The sequence below is a fragment of the Pseudopipra pipra genome, chromosome 5, assembly GCF_036250125.1.
Source record: "Pseudopipra pipra isolate bDixPip1 chromosome 5, bDixPip1.hap1, whole genome shotgun sequence".
NCBI classification, from domain to species: Eukaryota; Metazoa; Chordata; class Aves; order Passeriformes; family Pipridae; genus Pseudopipra; species Pseudopipra pipra.
Genome location: NC_087553.1, coordinates 6,667,200 through 6,694,548, shown reverse-complemented (window position 1 = coordinate 6,694,548; position 27,349 = coordinate 6,667,200). Strand labels below are relative to the sequence as shown.

Sequence of the window (27,349 nt, the reverse complement as noted above, 5' to 3'; positions counted from 1 at the left end):
CCTACAGCTGGCATTTTATTCTGGAGAAGCATCTATTGATATAAATGTGTATATATCAGCAAAATATGGTAGCAGTGTTCAAGAAATATGTTAATATTAATGCTAGAAATTACTGTATTATGAGAATTTAGGGGAGGGCTGTTTTTCTAGAAAGATAATGGAAGGAATCTGGGGGCAGAAAACACCTGTATTGATACAGAAGAGGAAAAAACAACATACCTTTACAAAAAGACATAGTTCCAAGTGAAGTTAATTGCTTTTTAAAAATGAAATTTAAAGTAGTGAAGTAAATTCATTAAAGCTGAAGCCTAAGCATAAACATACATCTAAACCCTAGAAGTAATAAGACACATTTCATTTGCTAACACTCCATGTCCAATTCATATTCATGAGCCTGAACCTTGAGCAGGTATAGAGGATAAAAAAACCCTAAAAATAATATTTTTCATGTCTAGACTTCCTGGGATGCAACATTTGAGAACATCAGGCTTTATTATGTGCTTCTCTCAGTCTGAAAACTGTACCAGCAATGCCTCCAAGCACCACAGCTATCAAAAACCATCTCAAACAAAATAAAGGCACAACCTCAATTCTTTTTCCAACATTTGCTAGGTATGTTCATCTGCATTTCATGCACTGAACATCAAAAGTTTCTTAGACTTCCTCACTTTCCCTGGACATGGAACTCAAAATTGCCATCTACTGAACTTCATAAAGAGTGTACCATGTGCTCCACCTCTATCCTGGGCTAAACCCCAGTCCCCTCTGAGATCCTGTGCGTGACTTCTCACCTGCCCAGATGTCTTGCACAGCACTGAACTGATGCTTGTTTCTACTGCTCAGAGAACAGCATCAAGAGAACTGCTCTCATCAAGAGACAGAGAACTGCTATTCTGTCTACTTTTTATCAGGGCTCTAAATTGACACTGAGTTCACAGTCACTGACCGAGTAAAAACCTATTTGCTCTATTTAAAAAATTACTAAACTATTGATTAAATTTGAGGGTTGCAGTGGGACATAAACCTGAACTCCAGAAAGCATCTTAGCAGTGAAAAAAGCATGCTCAGCACACCACCTGCAACTCCAGGACACCCTGTGGCATCGTCTTAGCAAGTTCTGTGTCCCACATTCCTTCACGTGGGGAAGTCTCAGCTTGGTACAACACAGGAAGGAAGCAGTAGAGATTGAGACTTGACAAGGGCAGGGACACCTTCCACTATCCCAGGTTGCTCAGAGCCCCATCCAACCTGGCCTTCAACACTTCCAGGGATGGGGCAGCCACAGCTTCTCTGGGCAACCTGTGCCAGGGTCTCACCATCCCGATAGGGAAGAATTTCTTCCCAATATCCAATCTGATCCACTCTCTGTCAGTTTGAAGCCATTCCCCCTTGTCCTGTCACTCCAGGCCCTTGGAAATAGTCTCTCTCCACCTTTCTTGTGGGCTCCCTTCAGGTCCTGGAAGGCCACAATTAGGTCACCCCAAAGCCTTCTCTTTTCCAGGCTGAACAATCCCAATTCTCTGAGCCTTTCCTCATAAGAAAGGTGCTCCATCCCTCTAATTAACCTGGATGTGGGGTCAGTATTTGGGATGCGGGTGTCTGTGTACTTCTAGCTCTGACTAGGGAAGTTCAGAAAGACTGAGGAGGTGTTTAGTAGCAGAGTTGAAGAAAGACATAAACTGGTCTTAAAAGTGAGTTCTGGCATTTTGATTATTAATTATTATTACAAACTAAAGTTCATCTTCTATGCAGATATACTAATACACATTCTTTAAATCAGCCAGAATTTGACAGCCAATACCTCACAACCACCTATTTCCAAGGTGCAAGAAGACTGTTGGTAGAAAAGAAAGAAGGCAAGAAAGCAAAGAGAATCTGCTTCTCTGTGCAGTTAAGCCTGCTTACCATCCCTTTTGGACAGGCACATCCAGATATGCAGCCGTGGCTGATGCACTCCAAGTCATAGTTCTGGCAAGTCTTGGCACACTCCAATCCTTCTGCTCTTGGGTTGTTTGCAGGACACAAAATGGTTTCCATGGGGGGTCTGCACAACAGGCTCCTTTTTACTTTAAAGAATAATTTTACAAAAATTGCAATTAGAACTCAAGTATTGCTAGCACAGTATTTTTTCTAAAAGATGGGTCAACGTTTCTAATAGAAAACTAATTTTTAGAATATAGACACTACACCACTGTGCCATGAAATTGTAAAGAAAACAGTCCCTACTTTCCATGAAGTGAGCTCAGTCAGGCTGCCATAAAAGCATGTATTCTAATACTGAAGCAAAAAAAAGCTGCACTAAACATAACAGTGCAATTCCAAACATTAACCATGCCAGTGGAAAACTGATATTCCAAGAAGCAACAGCATCACATATGATTGTATTTAGAACCACTTCCCACACGGAGTATAACAACTTTAGTGACTGTAAATAACAACACCCTTAACTTAAATACAAGCTCTTTGAGACTTCCAGATTCCGTCAGAAGGTCAGAATGTCCCAGGAAACTCCAGGTCATTATTTCAAGCACTACTAGCAAACATGCCTCTCTGAGGTTTTGGTAAGTCTTAGCACCCTGATATCAGGAAAAGTATGCCCTAACAACATTGGTTAGAGATACCTAGAAGGCTTCACCTGAAGAACAGCTGAGCCAACCTGGTGGTCGACCAAGAAACATTAAGCAGGTCACTACCCTGTACCTACAGTCGGATTTACAGTGTTTTCCACTAGGAGCTTTGGCAACAAGGATGCCTGGTAGTTTATCAGAAGATGCAAAGACCAACAATAACCCTTTGTCTCTAAGGCACCAGCAAATACCAACCAAAAACCTTATGCAAGCACTGTGCATTTGGCAGTGTGCCATGGAAGACACCGTGTTTGACACTACCCCTGGGGTTCACAGAGGGATCATAGAATCCTAGAATATCCTGAGTTGGAAGGGACCCACAAGGATCATCAAAGTCCAGCTCCCAGATATTCCCAAGCCTCTCCAAATCCCACTAGCCCTGTCCCCTCTGAGATGCTTCCAGCCTCAAACCCCCTCTCTGATCACAACCCCATAAATTCTATCCATATATCAGCGGGAAACCCCAAAAAATCCCATGGCACTGCTGTTCTGTCTCCACTGCAGTGCCTAGCTCTGTGAGGCAGCTGTCAGTCTCCAGGAGGTTTTATGGCTGGAAGGCACAGTGGGAGCCTGGCAGCAGTCTGACCTTCAGGCCACAGAAACCTTCATTTGCACCAGGAAGAAGAGTTTGCAACCTGCCAGTCAGAAACAGGAGGTATAAGCTGGTTAGTCACTGATGGTATGTGATCCTCAAACCTGGGGGCCTCAGATCACTGCCAAGAGACCCTTTAACCTCTTTGGCTCAAGAGAGATTGCAGTAGCTAATTATGATTTTGAAAGGTGAGACTCAATGAGTTCTGCATCCTCTCAGGCAAACATATTGTTTCTATCCTATAACCAAAAAAAAAAAATTAGAAAAATACTCACAAGCTCACCAGCCATTGCAACCTCCGGTACTTCTTCCCTAATCTACATTATCAAGAAATTGAATAAGAAAAAAAAAACAGGAAATAATTATTTTTTAAGACATACTAACTTCTGGCAGATGGCCTCTCATCAGCAAAAACATCAGGCAGGAAGGCACCAGGAGCTCTGTTTGTACTGCAGTGCATGAAGCCATTTTCACAATAGCTTAAAAAAAAAAAAAAAAAAAAAAATAGAGCTTATAGTTAATCCAATGACATTTAGCTTTCACTCACATTGTGGTTTTCAGACAACAGGGAACTTGTCAGTACTAAAATTACACCTCTCATTGGGGCTGATTTGTTCTCTCCATCCACTATGCCTGTCAACCTTAGAGGCTTTCTTCAGAGTTGATGTGATATACTAACATAGTAACCCTGCTGTCTGCTAACCCTGCCCTGCTGAATCCAGTGCATCTGCACAGGGATAAAGCTGGGCAAGGTAATAGGTAGTATTGCTGTGGAGAGAGGTATGGGACAATCTAGAGCATGAAACTCAGGATTTTTGTGGTAAAGGGGAAAAGGAGAAGATACTGCCCCAAAACTGGGCTTGCCAAGAACTGCCCAGCAATTACATTCCTGTTCTCAGTGTGCTGCTACTCAACAATTAGAAATGCTCTTTAATGTTTGTATCTCTGATAGAGGTAATTAGGTTTTAATGTTTAAGAAATGTATCACAGTACATTAAAGTGACATTTTAAAAGCCTACAGAGTAGGTATTGTCAGTAATTAAACTCCATTTCAAACTGGTAGGAACTGTTCATAGAACAGGGTTAAAGACTGTTTTCTGACTGAGGTGGCATTTGAAATTACGTGGATAGAGATGCAATAGCAAAACTCACCACTTGGTTTTTTGGAGGCACAGGAACTGACCCTGTTAACCACTCCAGCTATCCAAAAATTTGAGTCACAGTGCTGAGGGATGAGTTACGAATGGCGCACTTACCACATGGTGTAATGATCCGAAAAAACATCCTCTGGCTGGAAGATCTCCCCATCATAGTAACAAGAGCAGTGAGACTTTGGCACACACTGCTCATGCTCGTCCAGGTAGTGCCCAGGGGGACAGTAGCAGCCTTCCACACAGAGCTCCTCACAGTCCTCATCCGGGTAGGACAGGGAGCGGCAGGTCTGGTTGCACGGCGTCCCGCACTGCTGGTACACCTGCCCTTCAGGACAGGCCATTGCTGTGGGAAGACACGCACATGAGGGAGACTGGCATTTGATCCGAAGCCAACCAAAGGAAAAGCTGCCTACACCAGTCTGGGAAGTGGGATTGAAAGGTCTTTATTTACTATCATCAGTACAGGCCTGTATTGCGCTGTCTCTCCTTAACTCTGCAGCACCAGTGCAGCCGAGGGCACTGCTTGTGTTGGCACAAACAAAACCTTCCTACATGCAGTTCCCAATAAGTGTCAGGACTGGACTTCAACTCCTGCAATGGAAACCCATCCACAAAATTTCATCCTGAACAAGAAACACGAGCTCTGTCCAACACCTGTTATTATTTGGATAGAAGCCTTCTGGTACCCGAAGATGAAGAGAGACTATTTCCAAGGGCCTGGAGTGACAGGGCAAGCAGGAATGGTTTCAAACTGACAGAGTGGTTTAGATCAGATATTAGGAAAAAAAATCTTTACTATGAAGCTAGTGAGGCCCTGGCACAGGTTGCCCAGAGAAGCTGTGGCTGCCCCATCCCTGGAAGTGTTGAAGGCCAGGTTGGATGGGGCTCTGAGCAACCTGGGATAGTGGGAGGTGTCCCTACCCATGGCAGGGGGTTGGAAGAAGATGAGGTCCCTTCCAACCCAGGCTATTCTACGATTCTACATGTTAGGAGCATTACAAGTGTCATGTACACGTTCACACCCTTCTTCCTTTCCAACATGGTTAGGGACAATTTGGTCAAAATAAGCATAAAAGTACTTTTCTGCCTTGATAAGCAGGTACTGCAATACTTTACAGCCTCACATCCCAGAAGCACTTAGTGATTTCCATGGAAACAGATGCAAATAATGAAGTAATTTAGCAATCATGGAGCCAAACCCTGGGTACTAACGATTTTTGATTATGAACTCATCTTTATGGAGACCAATTATGAACTTTGGAGCCACTTTGGCTTCTTTGTTTGTATAACTCACTTCTAGAGTGCTGATTTTGAGGCGTTCACCTCTGCACACATCAGCATCAACACTAGGTGGCAGCTACGACAACATATTGCAGAGGAGAAGAAAACAGATTAGTATTATTAAGGGCTTTAATTTAACAGGCCTCCTGATAACCAGGATTTACAAAATCTATTGTTTATAGCAACCTTCCACAGCAAACAGTCAGATTTATAAGATGATGAAGAAGGATGTTCAGCAGAGCGAGGGAAGCAGCTGCAAATAAAAGTTGGCACATTTGTACCTTGCTAAAACCAAGATCAAAGGGTTACATAGAAAGCTCTTCCTCTCCTTATACCTGCAGAATGATGTGATAATCCCTACCCTCTCTTCTGGGAACTGTAATGGCAGTGGCAGGAAAACAATAACAAGGCTACAGGCCTGCAGCCTCTCCCAGGTGTCAGCTGGGCTAACAAAGCAAGGACTTCATGCCAAAAAATGTCTCACAAAATTCTTCTGAAATGCAGAATTACTTCTGCCTACTGAAGACAGACATGGTGGCACCAACATCTCCCCAACTTCTGTTGAGGCTCCTGCATTCCCATAGACAGGAGCACAATCCCCTAACTTAAGGATCCAGCCCAGAGGAATCTAAGGTGGCTTGAAGCCTCCTCCAGAGCAAAGATCTCCCAAGTTTGCGACTTGTGCCCAAATTATTGAATACATCTTTCAAAACACAGTCCAAGAAATTTATGCGTGCTCATCCACACAGTAGGCAGCGTAAATGCTTCCTAACTCAAAACCAACTAGATGAAAGGTTCACTCATAGTAACAGGAGTCTTTGGCAGAAGCTCAAAGAAACGTGCTTCTAATTTACATAAACACAATCTTTGCAGTAAATCAAATACTGAACGGGCACAGCCCAGGGCTGAGGACCATTTTAAAAATAACTTTCATCACTAAAGGCGTGTCCAAGCAGGAACAACCATGAGGCCTCAGCCAAAACTATTATTTGCTACACATGAACCTCTAGAAATAAGGAACTGCTCTGACAGATTTCAGGCAGGTACATCAGTTTACTAGACAGGATAACTGAGCCCAAAATCCTGCCCTATTTTCTAGTCAGTGGTGACACTCCCTGTCCACAGTGACTACTTTACAGTGGATCCCTTTCTTAGCTCAAATGTGTAACTCATTTGGGTGAATGGCTTCAAACTGAAAGAGGGCAGGTTTATATTAGATATTAGGAAGAAATTCTTTACTGTGAGGATGGTGAGGCCCTGGCACAGGTTGCCCAGAGAAGCTGGGGCTGCCCCATCCCTGGAAGTGTTGAAGGCCAGATTGGATGGGGCTCTGAGCAACCTGGGATAGTGGGAGGTGTCCCTGCCTACTGCAGAAGGGTTGGACCTAGGTGACCCTTAAGGCCCTTTCCAACCCAAACCATTCTATGATTTTATGATTTACTTTCCCATGCACCTACTAGGATTTTTGAAACATTCCCTCTTTTTCCAGCTATGCAACCCAATGCCATGCTCACAGTCCATGTCCCACTCCACTGCTCTATCACCTCCCAGCAACATCTGTTTTTAACAGAAAAAAGGTGAGACAACTGACCTGGGAGGGGACTTGTACACTGTGTAATACACTGCCACTAAAAAAAACCTCCATCCAATTACTGCCAGGAAAATGAGAGGAAAAGGCAAGGTACATTCAGTCTTTGTGGATGCCTGATATGAAAACTAAACAGCTCAACACTGTGCTCTGAAGCACAGCCTACCTATCCCAGGAATAACATGAGAAACAGTGGGAACACACTGGAAAAATGTGTATGCATCAGACAGCTCATGCAGCTTTTGTGGGTGGAGTGAAAGAGGCATAAACCCCAACCAGTTTCTTGGGTAACACAAGGTGAAAACGTTATCGCCCCCAGCTCAGAGGCTCTGGGTGAAGGTGCACCCTGTCAGGACTAGATTTAACACAGCTCCTCCCTCCATGCTCCTCCCTCATCATGTGATGTAGCCACCCCCAAACTCTGCTCAGAGCCTGCCCTTAATTCCCCACTCCATCACTCTTGGATTTATCCTATACAGATCCTCTTACAGAAGCCATGCAAAGACAAGGACTGTCCCAGCACTACCACCTCAAGGAAAATAGTGGGCTTAACAATGGGTCCTAAAAACCGAAGATCAAGGGACCTGTTGATTGAATCCCCTTTGCCAAAGAACAATACATGCACACATAGACACATATGCTACAGAAAATCATAGAACCATTTATATTGGAAAAGACCCTAAAGATCATTAAATTCAACCATTAAAGTAACATTATCAACTCCAACACTAAACCATGTCCCTTAGTGCCACATCCACACAGTTTTTAAATACCTCCAAAAATCACCACCCTGGGCAGCCCATTCCAATGCTTGACAACCCTTTACGTGAGGAAATTCTTCCTAATATCAAATCTAAACCTCCCCCGGTGCAACTTGAGGCTATTTTCTCTTGTTTTGTCACTTGTTACATGGGAGAAGAGACCAACTCCCACCTGGCTACAACCTCCTGCCAGGGGGTTGTGGAGAGCAATAAGGTCCCGCCGGACCCTCCTGTTCTCCAGGCTGAGGCCCCCCAGCTTCCTGAGCCCCTACTCATAGGGCTTATTCTCCAGACCCTTCCCCAGCTCTGTTGCCCTTCTCTGGACACCTCAATGTCCTTCCAGCAGTGAGGGGCCCAGAACTGGACACAGGATTTAAGGTGTGGCCTCACCAGTGCCCAGCACAGGGGGACAATCCCTGCCCTGGTCCTGCTGCCACACTATTGCTGATCCAAGCCAGGTTCCATTGGCCTCTTGCCCCCCTGGGCACACCTGGGCTCATGTCCAGCTGCTGTCACCAGCACCCCCAGGGCCTTTCCCAATGGGCACTGGCTCTGGTGCTTAATCATGGTGGGCTGCAGGGGTGTGAGTCAGGCCTTAAATAATCAAACAGCAACTAAAATAATAAAGACATGGGAGTTGTTAGCCTGACACACAGCAGAACTGCTGTGCTGCGGTAATGACTTTCCTCCCTGACACTCCTCCACTTCAAATCAAGCAAACTGGTTCTGTCAAGTCATTTTTCAAGAAACCAAATCTCTGTGGACCAAGGCAGGAGTGGAGCACACATTCAGTGCAATGGGCCATCAGTACAAATTACACAAGCTGCACATTCACATCTTGAGACCATTAAAAGAGGGATTGCTCTCCTTTATGTGACAGGAGATGTCTTGGGCATCAGAATCATTTAATGGAGGCTGATGGATCTGCAATCAGGGAAATCATCACAGTGTGAGAGCACAAAGCTCAGAATGTAATGCACAGATAGGAAGGAGCAGCTCTGCACTATTAAAGTTTAATTGTTAAAATTGACTTGCTCAATTACAGAAAGAACAATGGTGCATTATCACTGCACCATTTGTTTCAGCCTCCAGACCTGCAGAGTTTTAAAAGGATTTTTATTACATTACTCTTCCACTATCTGAACATTTACATAAATTAGGTAAAATATTATGAAACCACGCAGTACTTAAACACAAACTGGTTTGTTCTCATTCGCAGTAAATATTCTCCAGCCTCCAGGAGCTGTGGTTACTGACTTTACTTGCACAGACCCTACCAGGTGGAAGGCCAATGACCCCTCTTTTTCACTCTTTTCCAATTTCTACACACTCAGTTTATAAATGTTCTTCCCACCCTCTGTTTGGAAAGAAGCAGCAGAACAGATCTGGAGAGCTGCCAAGCACACATACTTTTCCCCAAAATTTTCAATTGTCTTCTTTCCTTAATAACAAAGTTGCTCAGGAAAATGGAAAAACATCCACTTCACAAATATTTATGGGGAAGAGAGTGTCCATGCTCAATCAAAATTGCATTGCAATGGATTTTTTCCTCCCACATTGACCTAACAGAGAAAGAAAAGAAATAAAAGGTGTTGGATTCTTCTGCTCCAGCCTCCTAGCCATTTGGCTGCTAATCTTGCACTGGATAAGAGACATGTCAGAGAGCCTGGGGGATCTCCATCCTTGGAGATACTCAAAACTTATCTGGATATGATCTCAGGCAACCTACAGTAAGTTAGCCCTGCTATGAGAAGGGTGGTAGCACAAGACTGCCAAAATTCCCTTCTGATATAAGTTTGTCTCGACCAAGTACCTGCCCTTGTGCTTTCTCCAGCCCCTCACATTCAGCTACATCAGGAGTCACTGATGAGGTCAGGACATGGGAAGCATGGGCCTCAAAAGTAGGCAATTCATGGATTACTGCAAATCACTTGGAGATTCCTACCCTGGGATAGTCAGAAAGTTTCCAGGTGAATACCTAAAGCTTAAATACAGCTGAAAATGGAAATCCAGTTAAAAGTTGTGCAGAGGTATGGCAGCTGAGTGCTCCTCTCCCCCAGTGCAGAGCAGTGTCTGGGAAGAGCTTTTGCATCCTTGCTAGTGTAGAGGAAAGACAGACTATCTCATCATGCCATATTTAGCACCTTGCAGGAATCATCTCATTCTAGATTTCTCATCCAACATTGTCAGAAAAATTCCTTCAAGACAAGGAACATAAGTGGGTGTGGCAGCATTTCACTTACGGCAGAAGTCAGGTTCTCTCCACTGGACCAGGATGCCCTTCCTGGCACAGGCTGCTGCATAATTAGCAATAGCAGAGCACAGGCAATCCTTGCCACTGGAGCAGGAGCAAACGTCAAAGCGGCAGTTCTTCACGTAGGGAGTGGGACTGACTTCATGGTGACAGGTTTCAAATGCAGGAGACATCAGAATCGAGCAGGAGTCCTCAGCATATTTGGCTACAAAGAGAAAAATTACATTTGCACTGAATCAATCAGTGGCTTGCAAGAAAAGCACAGAAGAATAAAACAGGATCAAGCAGGCACAGATAACATCATAGCTCATATGTCATGAGCTCTACTGGAAGAATAATGTCTCACTAGTAAAACAAATCAAGGAAAAGCAATGCTTTTATATTCTGTTACCGCTGTTTCTGGTGCTGTACTTCCTTTTATAGGGCCTTTGCTTTCTGCTGCTTTTTATATTTGCAAAATTAAACCCTCTAGGCTGCACTACACTTACAAATCACCAGTGCCTGCTCTGCCCTACAGCAAGAAATTTTTTTCTGTGCTTGCTTCTCCCAGGAATCAGAGGTTGCTGGAGCACTTGGAACAAGAAAATTGCTCTGAGAATTTATCCCCATTGTCCAGCCAGGAGAGCCAAGCAGTGTGGAGGGAAGAAGGAAGGGTGTCTGTTGGGATGCAGTAAAATGAGGGATACAAGGAATTGAGAAAAGTGTTTAAGCTCTAAGCAGAGAGGGACCAAGAAAAGGTGTTTTCTCCATCCAGAGGATAAACATGGTATTGCTCACACTTGCAAGAGGTGTGCTGTGACTGTGATGGTCTAACTCCAGCTGTGGTCCAAACTGATCAGCAGCATGATTCCACAATACTGACTTTTGTTTTCAATTTTCACAAAATATTACATTTTCCTGCATTGATGTGAGCCTTTGGGGGTTGTTTTTGTTGTTGTTTGCAAGGTTTTTTTAAACATATATTACAGTTGCCCTGCTGGTAATGTAAGCACTATTAGCTTCTTCTCTTTCTCTTTATTTTCTTTTATTTATTTTCAATTGTTATTGTAGCTTCTTCTCTTATTCTTTATTTTAATTTTAGAGGGTTTTTTTATGTAAAATTAAGGATCACAGTTCGGAACACATTTTCATTTTGGATGGATTTCAGTACCTAAACGAGGATTGAGGTTGCATGGGTCACTGTCTTGTTTTAACAAGTCTTGGCAGTCTGCATTGAGCTTCCAGGAGTTTCCAAAATCTTCCAGAAGAGATTCTACCATGCCAGAAGGTGTAAGAAAATCATCCCCTTGGTTTCCATTGTAATTCCCACATAGGCCACACATCCTTTCGGAATAGACTGGAGACAGCTGAGGAACACAACATTAGCTTGGTCATCCTGCAGAACAGGTTACCATGGTATAGCAAGATTTTTTAAAGAATTCACCATACACAATTCAATAATCAAGAAAATTATCATTAACACTCATTAAAATACTACAGATGATGTAATTCCACCACACTTTTAAACCCCTAGAAAAATGCTACTATTAGTAGCAGCAGGACAATTTTTGCCCAGTACAGTGATAATTTCAGATGGTAACTGAAGGTTACTAGGAGAAAAATAGCTTATTTTTGTGCCTTGATCATCAGTACAGTTTAGTCTTTCCCTGTTTTCCCACTTCATGCATATAAATGAGCAGGGCAACACTGGGGGTTGCATATTTTAACGTAGTGAGATGATTATACTTCCAAGGGCAATTTGGGAAAAGATACTGCACCTGAAACCATTTCCCATTTTAAAGGAAAATCTGAAGATGAAGGAAATTTAAACAGGCTGCCTTGTCACAAAACAGAGGAGATGTTTTCCTCAACATTATTGAGGGAAAATCAGGAAGAAACAACTACCCCTAAAGCTGCCTTACATTAGAACTTCCTCCTGCCTAGAGGAACTTCTGACACAGTAAAAGCAGCATTGCTAACAACCCACAGAGCAGATGCACTTTTCACCATGCCTTATTCCTGCTGCAAATCCAGGGCCAGCTGAAATGTGACCCTAAACCTAGAGGTGAACAGGGAGAAATCTCCTAAGCAACATCTGCAACACAAAGGCGCCAATAGGTTTTATTTTAGTAGGAACTGTCAGTCTGTATTAGAAGTAAAGCTTTGGGACATTACAAGTACTACCAACTACTTGAGAGCTGACTCACAGTTTTAATGCATAATTAAAGATAAAAAACATCCTCCAAAAGATACCCTAACACTACCCACCACTCAAACAAGGTGGTCAGAGAGTAAATATGGAGCATCAAAAGGAACAACCACGAATTATTAGAGTATATGAGTCCTTACTACTCCAACAGCCAAGGAAGCTACTCTTTCATGTACTCTGCAGATGGAACAATGACTCATAGAAATCCCAATTCTGGTGTATTTTAGAGAGGAAGCTCAAATCACAAATATCAAGCAGTCATAGAAAGGGAAGCCTTCTTGAGGAACACAAAGAATTTTTGCCAGAAGCCTGGCCAAGGTGATGGAAGTGTATCACTTCCCCCAATTGTCAGAAATACTTGGCAACGGGTCAGTCTACCAATCCAGCATAAATTAACTCTCCAAAAGCAGTTGAAAAGATGCTTTAGATACCCAGCAAGGGAAGGAGCAGATGATTGGAGAAACTTCCACCACTTTTATGGGCAGAGGATGTGGAGCAGAAAATTAGATTTGCTTTAAGGGAGAGAAAAAATTTGCCAGGCAATACAGGCCTCTGACCAGGTAGCAAAATACTTTGAATACTGAGGAAAGTCAAAACTTCTGAGATGTGCCAAGGGACTGAAGTGAATCATTCTAAGCCCAAAAAGAACTTGGAGAACAGAAATACAGGTTAAATCAAAAAAACCAACCACAAAACCACAGGTGCTTTCCAAAGTTATTCTCGACTTCCCTTATCTGTTGTCTTTTCAATTCTTGAACTCAATTGTGAACCAGCTTTCAGGAACCTTTACACTGTGCCAGTCACGACATTTAAGCCAGATTTCAGGGCAGGCAAGGAGAATGCAAAAGCAAGGCCATGGGTCAGAGAGGGCAGCGTTCACTGCTCGGTAGAAAGTGCCAGGAAAACTGACTTTCTTGGCAAAACTCCTCTCAGTGAGCAGAACCACCCCACACAGGATCCAGCTGCAGATCCCCTTTTACGAGGGGAGTTCAAAGGCAGCAGGGGCTGTGGTTACAGCTTCCCTTACAGCTCATTTCCTTTAAACCTGGCTTGGGTATTTCTACACTCTGCTCTGGTCTGCAGCACCAACAAACCCTAATTGTTAATCAAGCCTGACTTCAAACATTCCTCACGGTAGAAGGAGCACGCAACACATCTACAAGCTAATTCCTTCTTCCTGGAAATTATGAGTAACTGTGTCCATGGAGCCATTTTACTCCCTTATTTTAAGTCATTCATATCCATTGTTTTAGACAGGACAGTCAAAGCAAATAAAAAGCAAAAACCCAGTTTGGAGGGTATCTGCTCAACAAAACACAAAACTATTCCTGGTTAATAATGGCTGTTAGAGCACCAAAAAAAAAAAAAAAAGAATATAAAAAAGAAAAGAGAGGAGAAAAAAAGCTACCAAGTTGCTGTAGGATCAAATGTTTGTTTCTGCAATACAAAAGGACCTGTGTATCACTCTGGGGGTAGCAAAATAGAAAGGAATTTCTAACATGCAACACAAAGCAAGTTCTCACTTCGGACAAGAAAACCTTTGTACACAGGGTGGGAAGAGAGGAGGAGTGAACAGTCAGAAATAAAACAGACAGAAAGAGTACCTTCACCAGGAGTTCACCACGGCCATCCCAGTCAATCTGCAGGTGCTCCCCATAGGAAAGGCGAACTGAAGTCCTCACCACACGCTGGATACGGAGGGCACCTGAAGACAACCCCAGAGTGTGTCAGTCAGTCAAGGCAGGATGTGATGTCTCATTGCCTGGGACAGCTGTGTCGTGCTGAAAGGGCCAACAGAGCAGGGGGCACACAGGCCCACCAAAGCCAGGGGTGCCCGCAATGCCCACATCACGTTTCCCAAGCTTTGTGCCCCCTCAGCAGTTGACATCTGCATGAACTTGCCCACAGGCTCTGCTTCAGGGCACTAAGGGGTCCTAGCAGAGGATATATGTGCATTTTGCCAAACTTCAGGCATTAACTGTGACATTTTGCAAGATGTAGAGACAGGACAAGGGGGAATGGCTTCAAACTGACAGAGAGTAGGTTTAGATTGGGTATTGTGAAAAAATTCTTCCCTGTGAGGGTGGTAAGGCCCTGGCACAGGTTGCCCAGAGAAGCTGTGGCTGCCCCACCTCTGGGAGTGTTCAAGGCTGGGTTGGACGGGGCTTGGAGCAACGTGGTCTAGTGGAAGGTATCCCTGCCCATGGCAGAAGGGTTGGAATTGGATGGGCTTTAAGGCCCCTTCCAACCCAAACCCTTCTATGATTCCATGATTTCAAGCTTCTGGATAAAAAGTAATAGTTTCAAAAAGAATAGACTGACAGTGGCTTTCACAAGTCTGATAAATGTAGACCAGCTTAATTCTCCTGATTTTAGAGGATCTGAGTCAACATGTGTTGGCTGCACAGAGAGAAGCTAAAATGACAGAGCCTGTAGAAGAGACTGCACGTGAGAATTTGGTACTAAAAACACTTTTTGATTGACCTGGGCTAAGGCACAAAAGGAAACACTAGTAAGTAGGACTCTTTCAGTGGTTGGCCAGAGTCAGCCCGTGAGAACACACCTTGTAGCAAAGGGATCTGTATGTCTTGTCCATTCAGTGAAACTCCTCCACCATGTTTCATTTTAATGATGCTGTTGTCCATATCCCGGATCCGGACAGAAGCTGAGCGAGTGCACACGGCATCAGGATCATCTGCACACTACAGAGAAGGGAAAATCTGCCTCAAGCTTTCACTTTATTGGTGACTCAGCCCCAGGCCCCCAGGAGGCATTTCAGCATCTAAATTTGGAGGTGTTGGGTGTCACAATGCTTTTATGGATCTGGTTTCTGCATCCCACAAACACTAGGCTGGCAGCCTCCCCTCCATTATCCCACTAATCATACACCAGGGAGCTCCCTGTCTCAGAGCCTGGAAAGCAATCTGTGGGTGCTATACCAGACCCCAGGGAGTAGCCCATGCCAATGACAAGCCCCCAGCTGTGGCATGGGCAGGAAGGGGTGGAGATATCCTTGGGGGGAATGTCACTGCACTGACCCACATAGCCCATCAGCCTGGGAAACAGCTACGAAGTTCACACCACCCGAGACTTGTGTGGTATTTATTTTCCTGGCTGCGGGTTACACAGCTGAGGAACAAAGATTGCAGGGCCCCAGGTCTCCTCCCTGGTTTCGAAAGGGGAGTTTCAGTGGAAACCTGTTCTGCAGGTTCCCAAGCACAGATGATCTCAAAGCTGCACTATCAGAGCTTACTAATGCCCGACACAGACGTCGATGGTGTGTAGAACCGTCACAGCCCAGTTCTCCAAAGCCTGGGACTTCTCTGTTGCTGTAAAACAGACTGATACTCCCCTTGTCTCCTGTCAGTGTCCTGACTCCATCACACCTCTCCCTGCCTTCAGTTCCTCCATCCCCATCACCTTTCTTTCTCTCCGCTTCTTTCAGTGCCCTTTTCAGTCTCTGGCTTTCACCTATTCCCCATGGTCAATTAATCATGACCACATTAACCTTCCTGAGACACCAACCCAGGATCTCCATCCCTCCCTGCACTGGCCTGACTCCTTTTCCTGCCCCTCTCCAGCTGTCTCCACTCCTTGCCTCCAGCTGCCTCTCACACATCCATGGGGGGTGGGGGGGATGGCAAAGAAAGTCAGGAGCTGCTGACTGGCTACAAAAAAAATCAGCAGACAATATGACTAAATGGAAAGCAACTCAAGGCACTGCTCTGCAAATGCACTCCCTTTGGTATCCAAGGAAATGTCCTTTCCCCACAGGCATTCCCCAGTGGCCAGGGTGCTTTGCAAGGGGTGAACCCTTGCCTGAGTTTGTTTGCTCAGCTGGCAAAGAGGTGGTAGGGGCCCATTCTCCAAACCTCCATCTCCAAGTAGGCTTCTGGGAATGTCAGCAAGGAGAATCAAAACACTTATTAACTAAGGAGAAAGACTGTTATTTAAACTAATTATTTCACAGGGAAATTGCTCCTGTTTGCCTGTGCATCTGCAATTCCTATCACACTCTCCCAAGAGGATGCGCAGACGCTCCAGCCGAGGCTGCTGTTACCTGCACGGTCTCAATGATCACAGAGAAGGAATTTTCCACGCAATCCTTGGCAAATAAGTACTGACAAATCCCGCTGAAGGTGAAATACTTGTTGTCAAAGCTTTTGAAGTGGGACTGGCCGGTGACAGAGCATTCTCCTGGAAAAGGCAAAGAGCCATTAATCCCCCCCGTGCCAGTGGTGAGCAAAATCCTGCCTGGACCCCACAAGCCACTGAGGGGGAAGAGTAGCCTGGTGGAACAGGTTGTACAAGGCCCAAGCTCCCTGCAGAAAGCACCAGCAAGATGCTTATCTCACTGTTTATTCCTGTAAGGCATTACCAGTAGCAACAGAGGCACCAACAACAGCTGGGGAATACAGCATAAATCGCACTCAAGAGTTGAAATTTGTGCCTATGGAAAAGCCTGTATAACATTTCAAATGGATGATCATGAGAACATCAGTGAAAAATGCCCTGGAAATTTATCACTGTCATCTCATGGTCACGAGCTCGTGGCAAACTAGGTCATACCTGGTACCTGAGATAGGTGCTGGTGGCACTAAACCATTTTAAACAGCAACCCACGCTCTGTCATGTAGGAACTATGTTACCCTCTCCCTACAATGGGGAAACTGAGGCACAGAGCGTCGAAGTACTAATGCCTAAGGCTGGCAAAGCTGGGAAACACACTCAGGATTATCCAGTATTAGTCATACACTGCATACAATTGGACATGTTGCCTCTTTTATCCGTGTGCAGAAGCCTGCAACATCTTGACATTACATACTTTAAATCCAATTTTACTTAACCCAGTGGGGCACATCTGCATCCATGGAGCTGGTAGCAGAGTGCAGGTGTCTTTACAGAGTTGAAAATTAAAATTCTTAACGAAACTTGTTGGACTCTCATGGCTGCTTTACTCTGAACCATTATCTTAATTAACTAGCATAAAGGTTAAAAAATTATTCTATAATTACAATAGCTACATCTAAAGTCCTTACAGAAAAATGTGGAAGTCTGGCAAGCTCACTCTTCCAATACAAAATGGGGCTACTTAAATATATCAGCATTTTAAGATGTTTTGGTAAGTTGTGGCTTTTCATTTCCAGGAAGTCAGTAATCCAGATGCCACAGCTGGGATCTAGTACCCTGTTATGCAAACACGGGGGGAAACTCCAACACCACAGACTTTGCAAAGAAAATCTTTCATATGAGAAGACCATCACAGTTAGAGATGATCCCATAGCAAACGAGGTGGGCAGCAACATCCTTGTCCAGGACAAAATTCAGGTGCTGGGCCTACATTGGCAATCTCCTGACAAAGGATGGAGAAAGACTAAATGTTACAAGCTGGCAGGTGAACCCCATGAGTTATTCTCTCTTCACTGCCTTTGAGTTCCACATAAGATCTATTCAATGACCATCACATGGAAATTTCCCTCTTCAACATGTTATTCAGTGTTAACTGTCCTAAACCAGTCAGTGCTAAAGCACAGCTTCACAGATCCTGAGGAATTCTTAGCCTTGCACAGCTCTGATTTGCCCTAAGAGACATCTGCACCATCCAGACAGGTGTCTGTCATCCCCTGGAGAATAAAGCAGCTTGGCACTTACTAGCTGACCCTGGAAATGCTACTTTCTGTTCAATTAAACTTGGACAAAGGTAAACCAAGTATTATTGTACTCAACTTCAGAGTCAGTTAACTGGCTACCAGATGGGGAAAACAGATCTAAAGAAAACTAGGCCTAACCCACCATATTACAGTTTGATTTCCAGGGCATTCTCTGCAATTAGGAACCAACAGGACAGGTTTGCAGCTCGCAGAGCTAGGGAACTGCTATCCAAGACGAGTCCCAGCCCTTTGGCATTGCTCCTGGAAGGGAAATTTCTTTCCTGAGGCAAAGTCTCTCCTTATGAGTCCCTCTGTCTGCTCCATTTGGTGTAATGCATCCCAGGAAATTTCCTGAAACCTACTGCCTTCATAATTATTTCAATTATGATATCAGCTTGAGAGCTTCTTGCTAGTGCCAGCCAACTTCTGCTAGTTGGCTGCCCTCCCTCCATTTGGGGACCCAGCTTTATCACCAAACTTACTGGTGCCAAACTGGGCAATTCATTCCCACAATATCAAAGCCATCTTTCCTAACAAACAAGTTGGTAAAAAAAAAATAATGGAACTACCTAGAGTTTATATAAGTACATAAACTTTCTGGACACATGATTTTAGAAATATTTGTGGTAACCAACCAACGATAAAAACATGCTGCAATATTGCTGCAAATAGAGACAAACAGCACAGGGAGCAATATAAATCTGGCTACTTTGGGAAGTTTTGCTGCCCTCCCATACTGTCTCAGCACAGTTTACTGTTGTTTGTAGGCACATGTACAACAATGAACACCTCAAGCACAGGGCATAGCTCACTAAAAACATCATCTCTGGTTTGAACATTTGCACAGACCACCACCACCCCTTTTTTAAGTGCTGACTCGTGGAGGCAAGTGCTCTTTCAGTCTAAAGCAGGAGGAAATGGAGCATTGATGGGTCAGGCAAGCTTAATGTTTATAGAAAGACAGATTTTTTTATTGAGCATTTTAAGACTGTTGCGACGTTCCTAATTTGTGAGTATTGCACAGTCTTATTTGCTCTTTCCCTGTCCAGCCATAACCCCAGTCTCTTCTCATCCCTTCCACTCTGAGTTCCCCAAATCAAGGAGAATAATGAGTTGAAGGAGCCATGCTGTCTCCCTGCAGATTTCTGCACACAATGCAAGAAGGGTCAGATGCTGTTTCAGGTCAACCAGGTGAACATGGTGGCCGAACATGGTGCAGGAACCAAGGCAGTGGTTGAGCCACAGGACTAGCAGGAGGAACTAATTTGCTGGCCAATGCACAACATGAAAAGCCACATTCTCCAGGCAGACAAAAATCTGGGACAGTAGCCATCAGTACCCATGAGTTTGGGAGGGGGAGGAAAAGGAGCAAGAGCACCTGCAGAGCTGCCTCTCCAGTCTGTCACCATCCATGGAAGGCAGGGCAGCCACCTTCTCCCTGGGGCTGTAGATCCTTCACCCACAACGTGACCTTTGGGGCCCAAATCCTGGGGGTATTGAGTAATCCAATCTATTCTCAGTACTTCCAATTGTCCCATCAACACAAGTATGCTGATTCAAACAATCAATTTAGGAATTGTGTCTGGTCAAAGAAACCCAGGAATGTTCCTCTACCTGAAAGCCAGTCCTCTGAATACACAGACCCTTATATCTTGGTAAATCAAGTAAATAAAAAAAGAACCATTCTTCTCACCAAACAGGATTTTTCATTGCTACACATAAACCATACAGCACAATGTCTGACTTGTCTCACGAGAGGAACCTACAAGTATGATCCCATCTGGATGCACTGGAGCGAGCAAGCAAGAACAAAGACAGATTCATCTTTTGTGTGGAAAAAAAAAATATAAGTGGGATGTAAGTGGGAGGGATGTAGGCAAGGCTTGCTTGTCAAAACCTGAAAAGAGTAAAGCCAACATACCTGGGCATTCCCCATTGCTGCAGAGCCAGGTGCCACGTCGACAAATGCTAGAAAACAAAAGGGCAAGTTAGACAAGAGGATGTGAATTCAAATCTTCTGTTGCAAATTTTTCCCAAACTACTGAAACACAGGCCCCTGTTCCAGGGAAGTTAGACCAGTCCCCAGCATCCTCTCCATCTCCCATAACCTCATTTCTTAATGTATTCATCCCTTCTTACCATCATTTGACAGCAACTGTTGGTGATATGAATGGAAATGGTTGCAAAATTCAAGAACTTCTGATGTTCCCTGCCAAAGCTCTGTGTTTAATATATATATATTCAGCTGTATTCCACTGATGTGGAATGCGTTTTCAATGCAGTTCTCAAGGCATGTTCATCAATACAACAGAATCACAGGGGGAGAAAAAAAGTTTGAAGGGACCTTTAGAAAAATCATATACTACAACCCCCAACTGAAAGAAGGCAATGTCAAAGGTATACCAGGTGGCTGAGGACCTTGTCCATTTGAGTTTAGAAATATCCAAGTTGAGGTCCCACAGACTCTTTGGGCAGCTGTCCCAGTGCAGCACCATCTCAGGGGAAGAATTTTTCCTTGTATCAAAACAGAATTCCCTCTACTGCAGCTTGTGTCCATGGCTTCATACTCCTCTTCTATTTGCCTCTGAGAAGAGTTTGGCCCAGTCTTCTTTACAGCCTGTCTTTAGGCAGTGACAGTCCCCTCATTACTCTTTAAACAAATCTATTCCCCTTTGCTTCTCCTCACAGACTCCCCTGCTGCGATCACCTCCAGTGTCCTTCACAAGACTCCCTCCAGTCCACAATCCTCTCTCTTGCATTGCTGGGCCCTGGCAATGCTACTCCTGTCATGTCCTCATGAGTCCATCACTGGAAAGCAATAATCCCTCTCCTCCAAGTCAGTCAGACTTCTGCTAAAGACTTGAAAACCATTTGTGGGGAGTCAGTGTATTAAGGATAAATGCAGAGTCAATGGAATGATGTTCTCCACAGCAGTATCAAGTTTGAATAACAGGATGCAAAAAAAAAAAAATACAAGCAACAAAAAAAATAGCCTGTCAGGCAGCACTCATCTCCCAAGGGCACTAAGTTTGAACAATGTGGCCAAGCTCCAGAGAGCTCCAGGGAAAAAGACAAAATGTTAATGTCATGGTTCATGTTCTGTGACACGTGGTGCAGGTAATGAAAACGTTCTGATTAACAAAGATGATGCACAGACCACCTTTCTTCTGCATTTTCACTGAGTCCTCCTTCTGTACACTAATTAGAAACTTCTGAGTACAGAGTTGTCTGAACTCCTTCCACAAATGTGTCTACACTTTAAACAAAACCAGATCAGGAATATATTAGTCATTCCCCTTCCTTTCTTTAAACTGCTAGCCTTCCCCTTCAGGTTGGCATTCCTGAGTTCAGGAAAAATCATGGGCCATGCTAGGAAGACTCATTAGCTTTGTGATAAGTTCCAAGGACGTGCCTTAGGCTAACCCCTCTTGGAAAGAAATGGGGCTTAGAGGTTAAATAAATGTAGGAAGTCAAAACAAAGACACCACTGCTGACACTAACCAGACATGGGAACCTGCCGGTCAGTCTTATCCACAGGAAACAGGTAGTTCTGTCTGTTTGAAGGAGTGTGACCTCCACATTGTTCTATCAGATCAAATATCCCTTTAAAAGCAGAGCTGATTTTGCCTTTGTGAACAGCTCACTTCTTGGAAGGGGCTGACAATTCCAATAAGAGAGGCAAGTCCTTTGCCAATAAAAGGAAATTTTTAAAAAGTAGAGCGATTTCTAGAAAGATCATCCAAAACAGTAACCAGTGACCCGTGTGCAGTGACTCATCTATGGCAGCCACACCAGAACAACACAGAGTTTACCATGAATTGCAGTCCTGGGAGATGGTGAAGCCAGGAGGATAATGTTTTCCAGAGTGGATGCAGGAGCACTCGGAGCTTTCAATGCAGTGTTCACCATCAAGGAGCAGCCCCTCTGGATAGGTTGGGTAGCATCAGATACATGTACCACACACACACAGGGACAGAAATGCAAATACAATTAGATTTTCTAGTTCTTCATATATTTTGGCAAGACTTCATGTGCATTATTATTCATACTTAATCACATACAGCAATAAAAAGGAATGAGGCTTGCCAGAAAGCCTCACAGGGGTTGCTGTCTCCTTTCCCTCTAGTGTTGCCTCTCCCTCAGATGTGCTGAGCAAACCATTTCTGGTGCTCCCAGTAAAGCTCTTTGCTTAGCAAGTCCCCAGGTCCAAAACACCTGACTGTTGGGAAAACTCTGCACTGACTGCAGTAAAGGGTGTCCAGACAGGTTTTGTATTAGACATAAGAGGACCAAAGGGTAGGCAATGTAGGGAATGAAGAAACAAATTTGGATACCATGTCAGTCTAGCAGAGAGGTCTGAGAGAAAGAAACATCATGAGGAGCTGTGGAATCTCTTCTCAACTTCAGCAGAAGCAATAAGCAAAAGGGCCAACTTCCCTTGAGGTTTCCGTATTACACAACTGTAATTACCTGCTCTCTATAGAGAGTTTTTTATCTACAAAGACAAGGGGAGGCACAAAAGAGTTACAGGACTTGTCTGAGGTAGCACTACAAGCTAGAAAAAGAAGAAAGGACAAGTTTCTTTCTCTGCAATCCCTATATTGAGAGAGAGTTGAGATTCCTCCATTTTTAAAAGAGCTGCTGTAGCAAAACATTTTGTTTCTTGAAAACCTCTCTCCCTTCTCCTCGAAGGACTCCTTCCAATAGCCCGCAGAGACTTTGGCTCTTTTCCCTGGCAGGAGCAGTCACCACAGACAGGGAGACACAGGTAAGTGCCCTTTCTCCCATTCTTTCCATAGAGCTGCCTGGAAAGATCTTGGCTGTTTAGAAAATCCTTTCAGTGAGGGATATTCAAAAGAAGATCTGAGCATTTAAGAGATGCATGGCTCTCCAGAGAGCACAAGAAAACGGAATGCCTGCCCTTTATCCTGGCAATAGTAATTCCATTTACAGCAATTAAAGGAACTGTGAAGCATTTAAGAGAGGAAAAGACAAAAAAAAAGAAAAAGACATTTGTTGAACAGATCCTTCAGATCCTTTTTTACGCGTGGAGAACTAGAAGAAAGATAAGTAAAGGTATAATCCTCATCCTAAATCCCTCTAGCCATCTGCCAGATTCTCCTGGTTTTCTATTAAACTCAAATCAAGGTTCTCCCCTTTTGACTGCGCCCTAAATAAAAGTTTTGAAACCCTGATTGTTATTTCTTTCCATGCAGTTCCATCTACCCATCTACTTGTTCCTCATGCCCTATGCCCTTCATGTGGAGCTCCTGCTTCTGTGCTCTTCAGTGTCTGTCCCCTTAGACCTTTCCTGTGCTGAACTGACCAGTGTGCCTACCAAGGGAAGAACACAGTGAGAGCCCTTGTGCAGCAGTGGATTCATCTCCTTCAGCTCTTGCCAATACCCCCAGCAACTGCACAAAGGTAGCAGCCAGATCCTTCCCAACAAAATAAGCTCCTGTGTCTGGTTATATAATCTGTCACCCTCCATGGGCACCTTCCCAGGTCCTGCCACAGAGTGACAGCCTTGAACCTCCACTAAGAGAGTGGCAGATAAACAGGAAACTACTAAGCTCTGAATGCAATGACTCCTCAAATGAGGCTGACATTGTCATTACTGCCTTGTTTTGGAAAGCAGACTATGATCTCCCTAAACCTCCATTGCACTTGGTATCTTGTACAGAAGGACAGTAAATACCTCTGTGCATTCACATCAAGTCCAGATTTGACAGGGTGAAAGGCAGAGACAGTCCTATTGAAAACAAACAAAACCAATGAAACCAAAAAACAGCCAAAAATCAGCTTGGTCTGCAAGCATGTGGAGCTTTGCAGCCAGGAATCAAACTCTCCCCCTGCAGTTAAGTACAACAGACAGAAGAGGAAGATTGTGGTGGTTGAGCTTCCCCCTTTAATCCAATCTCATCTCCCGTATGAAAGATTCAATAATAAGTGAAATTATTCATCTGAAATCACAAAGATTTTTGAAATTATATTGTGAGTTCTACATGGACTGTTTTTTTGCAAGAAATGATTTCAGTATATGCTCTGTTGTTTCTTCCTCTGTGTGCCTCTAACCAAAGCAATTCAGAAGGAATACATCAAGGATAAGCAGTCCCTCACCAAGAAATAAAGGCAATCCTAGAGTAGTAGTTGGTACTGATTTTCACAGAAACATTTACTTTTTAGTTGGATCTGAAAAATGGCCCTTTCATGGAGTGAGCATACAGGCATTACAGAAACTGGTTTATTCTGGGGCTTGAGCACAGAAAACAGAAGTGTTTCTGATTTAAGAAAATTTAGGGGAAGACACAGCTCTCCTTCTTCTAATAAAATAGGTAGCATGACTGCCAAATGTTTCTCTTTAAATAACCCAGTAAAAAAATTACCAGGGCAGCTGCAGCCATCAACACATTGTCCATGACACACTTCATTGATATTCAGGCTCTGGCAGGTTTTGGTACATGGGGATACACATTCTTTATACTCCATGCCAACTGGACATCTTGGCCCTGAAACAAATAAAAGAAATTAGAAATGCAAATTCTTTAATAAATCTTAAATAAATAAATCCCTTAATTATCAAAGGCTGAACCACAGAGACATCAAAAAGGTCATATCCTCTCCAATCATTGATTCCTTTTTCAGAAGCAGGACCTTTAAGAAACATTTGGTTTTCATTTTGCTGCAACACCATCACATGTCAGGTAGTGTAGTAGATACTTAAGACTTAATTTGTCTTCTAATAAATTGAGTCTTAATAGCTAAACCCAAGTGCATTAAGAACAATCAAACAATGGGGAGAAGTTTTGCAATAAGTCATTCGGACAGACAGGGTGTTCTGTACCTTTAAGCTATGCAGTTTGTGGAATTATACTCTTTGGTAAGACTCCTCCTTACAGAGAACTGCCAGCACAGGGTAACACCAATGCCATGGTACCTTCACTGCTGCCAGGCCATTATACAAGCACACACTATAGCCATTCCTTCATTCCAATGCACAGACACACACTACCCTTCAAGACTGCATGGGCACGGAGTGGGAAGAAGAGATTACAGCCTGCCCTTTCCCATGAAATCCTCCATTGAAGGAGGTGGGAGGGTAATGGAGGAGTTGTCTTGCCCTTGGTGCCCTGGGCTTGGGCACCAGCTCACATTCGTACAGTGTGCCCAGAACTAGAGCCATTCCCATACCTCCAACGTAACACCATCATCATCTCCTGAGACAGCATAACAGCAGAGATGAAGGGTGATGGAAAATTAAGTTCCTGATGTGGCAGTAGGCCACTTCTCTTTTTCCTAACTCATTAAAAAAAACATGGCTTGTGAATTCAAAGGTTAGAAATGAGCTTTAGAGCTCCTGGGATCACAGAAAGGTTCATTTCACTTGTGGCTTTAATCAGACTTACAAACAGCCCCAGCAAAAATGGGTTCTCTGGATCGAACCCTGAGCCAGGAGATGAGCCTTCATCAGATCCCTTTTATGTCCCAATGGAAAGGTAACCAAATACTGCTAGAACTCAGACTCTCCTTCGTGTGCAATCTCTATTCCTGGTGTACAATCCCTCCAACAAGTGGTTGGCAGTATCTTCCTGCCCTAACCATCATCTGAAGGTACAGTTTTCTTCAGTGGTGGCCAGTGGCATAATGCCTTTACCAGAGAAGAAATTGTTGTCAGTACAAACGAGTCAGTTATTCCACAGAATCAATTTACATAAACATCCTGAGAAAATTGGGGGTTTTGTGTAATGAAAAGCTATGAGAAAAACATCCCAGTCAGTCTGTGCACTTCCCTGTTGCAAAATCTCAGCAGAGATGCAATCAGGACCTCTGACGAGAGCAAAACTGGGCTAATAAAGGCAGCAGTTCAAGATGCAATCAGGATCCCTAACCTAGACAAAAACTGACTTAAAAAAGGCAACATCCTAATTTCAATGTAATTGGTTGAAGCAAATAAAAGGTGAAACAATTGTTTTTATGGAAAAAAGGTTAGAGAGCCTTTCACTAGACGCTGATTTACAAGTACCTGTTGAATAATGTCACACATTTGAACCATATGTGAAATAGCTCCTAAACATCCCAGTCTATACCTTTATGTACCAAATAAGTCTTCACAGACTTTGTAAATCAAGGTGGCACATGTAACAATTCTCTCTTAGGGACAAAAACTTCTAGAACAAAGGCGGGGGATGGAGAGCTGAAGGAGATTGTAACCCGCCGTGCCTGAACCAACATCCTTAAAAAGCACTGGTTGCTTTTAGTTGCAGGACATAAATCTGCAAGACAGGCATGATCTTATTTGGGATAAGCAGCCTAGGAATAATTCTGCCAGCTTACTGCATGAGCTCTCTTCAGGCCACCCATCCAAAATCACTCCTTCGTGGGCACAGTTCCTTGCGTAATCCAGGAATGCTGGGCACTGACAGTCCACGTGGGTGCAGGCACAGATGTCTCTCTCACAGAGACTGATGTAGGGCTCTGGATCTACTCGATGGTGGCACCGGGAGAAGGTGGAAGATGTTCTCAGCAGCTGGCAGGCTTCCATGATGCCCTGCACAAGAATTGAGGAGCAAAGGTAGAAAGGAGAGAGAAAAAGAGACAAAATTACTTCCTATAATCTCAGGAAGAAGGGAGAAAACCCAGCTTTTCCAAACATGCTGTCAGCACTGCTCTTAAACAACATCACAGTTATTATTTAACACCACCATGCAGTTAATTACATCATAGTCAAGAGGTAATAGTGATTAATGTCCGTTCCTTCACCACATCCACATGTACAGAGGTACATTAAATCACTGATTATTCTAGAATAAGGTGTCACACAAGGGGTGTTTCACGCAGAAACATGTCAGCCAGCCAGCAAATGGATGGAAGCATTCTACCTTCTTCAATCACAGAGCTCACAGAATATTCTGAGTTGGAAGGGACCCACAAGGATCACCAAGTCCAACTCTTAAGTGAATGGCCCACACAGGGGCAAAACTCACAACCTTGGCTTTATTGGCAACACATTTTAACCAGCTGAGCTAATCTCAGGGCCTGCTTTCCACCCAGCAAAGAATCAGATGGTGTCTGGTTTACCAGGAAAAGAGGAGCCTAGGACTGAGGCACGGAGGAAGAAAAATTACCAGGTCATCTTTTGAATAATGGTGGAACAGGGTAAGTTTTAGAGTGAAAGACTGAGCCTGACTTGAAATCCCAGGAATGAAATTTGTTTCCCACTTCTGGCCACACCTGCCTGTTGCTCCTGCTGGCT

General features: G+C 43.9%; 1 protein-coding gene across 1 annotated transcript in view; it reads right to left on the bottom strand.

Annotated features, from left to right (window-relative positions):
• The window catches only part of VWF (von Willebrand factor), a 133,020-nt gene that overhangs the window by 85,760 nt on the left and 19,911 nt on the right, over positions 1 to 27,349 (bottom strand). Inside the window, exons 7-18 of the mRNA XM_064654293.1 lie at positions 26,431 to 26,644; positions 24,483 to 24,605; positions 21,909 to 22,020; positions 20,018 to 20,064; positions 16,506 to 16,642; positions 15,009 to 15,147; positions 14,050 to 14,150; positions 11,408 to 11,603; positions 10,247 to 10,462; positions 4,476 to 4,716; positions 3,604 to 3,698; positions 1,906 to 2,066 (exon numbers count right to left, since the gene is read on the bottom strand). Of these exons, the coding sequence (XP_064510363.1) occupies positions 1,906 to 2,066; positions 3,604 to 3,698; positions 4,476 to 4,716; positions 10,247 to 10,462; positions 11,408 to 11,603; positions 14,050 to 14,150; positions 15,009 to 15,147; positions 16,506 to 16,642; positions 20,018 to 20,064; positions 21,909 to 22,020; positions 24,483 to 24,605; positions 26,431 to 26,644 (1,782 nt within the window). The remainder of the gene's footprint in view (positions 1 to 1,905; positions 2,067 to 3,603; positions 3,699 to 4,475; positions 4,717 to 10,246; positions 10,463 to 11,407; positions 11,604 to 14,049; positions 14,151 to 15,008; positions 15,148 to 16,505; positions 16,643 to 20,017; positions 20,065 to 21,908; positions 22,021 to 24,482; positions 24,606 to 26,430; positions 26,645 to 27,349) is intronic.